Below are 4,457 nucleotides of genomic sequence, written 5' to 3' on the forward strand. Positions count from 1 at the left end.
GTTGTGTGCGGCACAAGTCCCTTTTGGCGCTGTCCGTGCGGATCGTCATTCACCGTCTTCATCCCGACTTTGGTGACGCGTTTTGGCTCGAACCAAGTTGTAGGCACCGACCCAAAACTGATTGACACTGCGTTGGCCCCCACATTCTTGGCTGGTTTCGGGGTTATGACTCCTACGTCGATTAACGCCTGGATCTTGTCCTTGAGGTGGTAGCATGATCTCGTAGGGTGGTGGACCGCTCTGTGGTACGCGCAGTACTTTGGATCCGTCACTTTGCTGGCCCCTTCTTGATCCACGATCGCCGGCAACTGGATCTTGTTGTTCTCCAACAGGTATTTGAAGATGCCGGGAACTTCATCATCCTTGAAGGAGTACACTTTAGGAAACCTCGGCTCCGCAGATTTCTGCTTCTGAGGCCGTTGTTGCCATTGTCCTCGAGATTGTTGGGGTGCTTGTTGCTGTGGCTGCTGTTGCTGTGGTTGCAATTGAAAGGTTTGATTAGCATCAACTGCATTAGCTTGTGCCTTACCTTTCCCCCGTGGGACGAAGTTTTGCTTTGGAACACTCGTCGCCGGTTGGCCTCTTTCCGCCTTCTTCCTCTTGAGGAATCGCTCAGCTTGCTCTCCCCGGACTTTCAAGTCCTTCCATGTATTGGATGGTGCTGTCCCCATTGCTTCTAGCACGTCCAACGCGAGGTTGTTGTGGCAGGTCTGGAGGATGAATTCCTCGGTGATCGGGTCCCGGCAATTCATCGCCTTGTTCCGGAATCTTTTGACGAAGGTATCGACTAACTCTCCGTCCTTCTGCTTCTCATCGAGCAACGATCTAAAATTAGAACTAATTTGTTATAAATTAGAACTAACTTGTTATAAAATAGAACTAGCTTGGTATAAATTAGAACTAATGTGGTTTAAATTAGAACTAACTTGTTATAAAATAGAACTAACTTGATATAAATTAGAACTAACTTGGTATAAATTAGAACTAACATGGTATAAAATAGAACTAACTTGGTATAAATTAGAACAAACTTGGTTAAAATTTTAGAACTAACTTGTTATAAAATAGAACTAACTTGGTATAAATGAGATATAACATGGTATAAATTAGGTTTATAACGTGGTTTAAATTAGAACTAACATAAATTAGATATAACGTGGTATAAATTAGATATAACGTGTAATAAAATAGAACTAACAAGCCATCACACGCTACAGACTTGAACTAACACTGTGCAGAATAGAACTAACACTGTGCAGATTAGAACTAACACTCTACAGAATAGAACTAACACTGTGCAGATTAGAACTAACACTCTACAGAATAGAACTAACACTGTGCAGATTAGAACTAACACTCTACAGAATAGAACTAACACTGTGCAGATTAGAACTAACACTCTACAGAATAGAACTAACACTGTGCAGATTAGAACTAACACTCTACAGAATAGAACTAACACTGTGCAGATTAGAACTAACACTCTACAGAATAGAACTAACACTGTGCAGATTAGAACTAACACTCTACAGAATAGAACTAACACTGTGCAGATTAGAACTAACACTCTACAGAATAGAACTAACACTGTGCAGATTAGAACTAACACTCTACAGAATAGAACTAACACTGTGCAGATTAGAACTAACACTCTACAGAATAGAACTAACACTGTGCAGATTAGAACTAACACTCTACAGAATAGAACTAACACAGTGTTAGTTCTATTCTGTAGAGTGTTAGTTCTATTCTGCAGCGTGTTAGTTCTAATCTGTCTGTAGCGTGTGAGTTCTAATCTGCAGATTAGAACTAACACTCTACAGAACGGAACTAACACTGTGCAGATTAGAACTAACACGCTACAGAATAGAACTAACATAGAATAAGTTAGAACTAACAATGCATAGGTACGAATTAGAATGAAACAAGATCAGTAAAATATGGAACTTACACACAATAGTGTCATGCAACCTGGGACATATGCGACCTTTTGCTTCTTCTTTCCCTCCAAAGCAACTCCAATGCCCCTGATAATTTCATTATAAAAGAACGGGGCCCATGCAACAGAATTGACCCTCTGAATGCTATCCAGGTACCTGAGTAAGGGTCTAGGGATACCTTCCCCTGCTATGGGACTCCATATCATAGAGCATTGGTACAAAATTTGTAGCAGAGCAAAATCCTCGATATCCCGCTTTTTGGTAGATTCAACAAGCCGTTCAAGTAGCCCTTCAAGATGTTTACGTTGGCTGGTTTCTGATTTTTTTAACTTCTTACCCTCTTCAGAAATGAAAAGCTTAGCGAAGTATTCCAGCCATATTCTGCTTCTTGAGTCCCTATTGTTCCTTATGTCCTCCCCATAAATTGGGAAATAAGTATGGTTGTGGACCCATTGCAAATCAAAACTAACATTTTTCATACCCCCACTTTTTGAATCAGGTATACAAAAGGTGTTATTATCTCTATCGAAAAAGCTCAGCAGCAGCTCAAGGGTGGGCCGATCAGCCGCAGGAGCCCCAAACAAAATGTAGTGCTGAAATATAGAACCGCAGTATGCATCCCTATGCCACTGACGGATCTTCGGGGCAAGGCGCTTCATAAATGCCCAATAAGCCCCGATATTGGCCGTTAACCTTAGTGTTTCTGCTGAGCCTGTTAGAGCAATTTTTTCCCTGCAAAAAATTTTCGAATTTGTAAGTTCAATAAGACATATGAAACAATATTAGACCTAGCACTAACGGGAACAAAATAGAGCTAACACGTAATATTATAGAACTAACATTGGACTCATATTAGAACTAACATTGGACTTAAACTAGATCTAACGTTGGTATAAATTTAGAACTAACATTGGACAAAGCCTAGAACTAACAATATTGGGTTAATCTGCATTGTCTCTTCGCAGTATAACATAAGCCTAGAACTAACAATATTGGGTTAATCTGCATTGTCTGTTCGCAGTATAACATAACACTTACTGTTTTTTTGAGGGGGGTTCGTTGGTACGACCAGCCATTGTCGTCCTCCTTTTCTGGTCTCGCCATTGTAATGCCTCCTTTTGCATTTCGATTAGGGTTTTCGTAGCTTCCGTAGCTTCCTCCGTGCTGCCACCCGCAGATGAAGCGCCTTTTCCTTCCAACTCGGCTCGGTGCCCGACCTCGTAGTCGTTACTGGATTCTTCCGTAGACGACATTTTTCCGGCGAAAACCCTAGAAACGTTGAAATTCGTACAGAAATTAGGAAGATGAAGAGTTCTTGATGACGGTGCTAGGTGGAAGAGAGAGAAAGAGAGGGAGAGTACTTGTAAAGGTGAGGGGCACATTAACCCAGCTCAGTCCCATCAGAGGGCAAGATCGTAACTTCCTCTGGCTTTTTCTGAAAAAAGTCAATTCGGGGCCTCGTCGCAAATACTATGCGTATTTGGGGCTATTCCACATGGGGCAAAGTACAGGGGGGCTAGTCACATGAAGTTCCCACTTTTGGGGCCTGGACACATTTTTTCCTAAGAATAAAGAAAAGTTTACATTTTTGACACAAAACCCCGAAGCACAGCAAATCCATCGTCTCCACTTGAAAAAAAAACCATAATCAACAACGATGTGGTCTATAATCGAATACATTCCCACAATAACCAACATCAGATACCTAAAAATCCCAAATTGTAGCTAAAATTGCACAAATTCAACATGCAATTAAAGTGAAAATAATTTTATCTTAAAGAAGATGAAACTCTAGCCCAAAGTACAGCCAAATTGCAAGATTTCCCCTTCTCCTACCTTGATTTTAGATTGCAATTTGCTATTCCCTCTCTAAGGCGCAAAAATTCTGAGAAGATGTAAGAATTGGGGTTTTTTAAAACCATTTGATAAGAGTTTTAATAAGGACGTGTTAGGAAAATAAAAGGGTCTTTTTATTCTTAACACGTAAAATATTAATAGCGTCACTGTTTTTTAATAGAAAAAAGTTTGGATAATTTAAATGATATGTTTTACAAGTGGGATCATATAAGTAAAACACTAGGAAACTTTGGGCCATTTAAGTGTAATTTACCCTTAAATGTGCTTTTCAAATTTTTGATTGATTGGAATTGAACATTGATTTTAATAAGACTCCGGAGCCTACATTACGCATGAGTACTAGAGAAAGTGCGATTCATGATCACAAGAGTTTGCATAAGAAAGAGATTTGATTCAAAATAGGAGTCTATTAGAATTATCTTACTAGGAAAGTTTGAGTCTATTAGGAATTGTTTTTTATTAAGAAAGTTTGATGAGGAAATTTTGAGTTCACTAGGAATTATTTTTTATTAAGGATGTTTGACTAGAAAAGTTTTCATTGTAGTAGGAATTCTCTTGAGGCTATATGGCTGATCCTAGCTAGGTTTTTAATCTTTATTTCTGTAATAATTATAATAGAAGACATTGATCTTGAAGCTATTGTATTTCATTGGATTTTTG

At 39.3% G+C, this 4,457-nt stretch overlaps 1 protein-coding gene across 2 annotated transcripts; it reads right to left on the reverse strand.

Moving 5' to 3' along the window:
• On the reverse strand, positions 1,762 to 3,339 carry LOC109845091. Of its 2 annotated transcripts, XM_020414279.1 has the most exons (3): positions 3,302 to 3,339; positions 2,979 to 3,209; positions 1,762 to 2,672 (listed from the first exon to the last, which is right to left on the reverse strand). In XM_020414279.1, exons 2-3 carry the CDS (start codon positions 3,191 to 3,193, stop codon positions 1,931 to 1,933), a joined length of 957 nt encoding a protein of 318 aa, XP_020269868.1. In that variant the 5' UTR covers positions 3,194 to 3,209; positions 3,302 to 3,339; the 3' UTR covers positions 1,762 to 1,930. The 2 variants fall into 2 exon arrangements, with proteins under 2 accessions (XP_020269868.1, XP_020269867.1); XM_020414278.1 differs by having other exon boundaries at positions 2,979 to 3,333.

This window comes from Asparagus officinalis, chromosome 6, assembly GCF_001876935.1.
Source record: "Asparagus officinalis chromosome 6, Aspof.V1, whole genome shotgun sequence".
Taxonomy (NCBI): Eukaryota; Viridiplantae; Streptophyta; class Magnoliopsida; order Asparagales; family Asparagaceae; genus Asparagus; species Asparagus officinalis.

Excerpts from the sequence above, each read along its gene's own strand:
- LOC109845091 (XM_020414278.1), bottom strand. The coding sequence starts at position 3,322 with ATGTGCCCCTCACCTTTACAAGTACTCTCCCTCTCTTTCTCTCTCTTC. Across the intron at positions 2,673-2,978 it reads GAACCCCCCTCAAAAAAACA|GGAAAAAATTGCTCTAACAG; the intron begins GTAAGTGTTATG and ends AATTTTTTGCAG.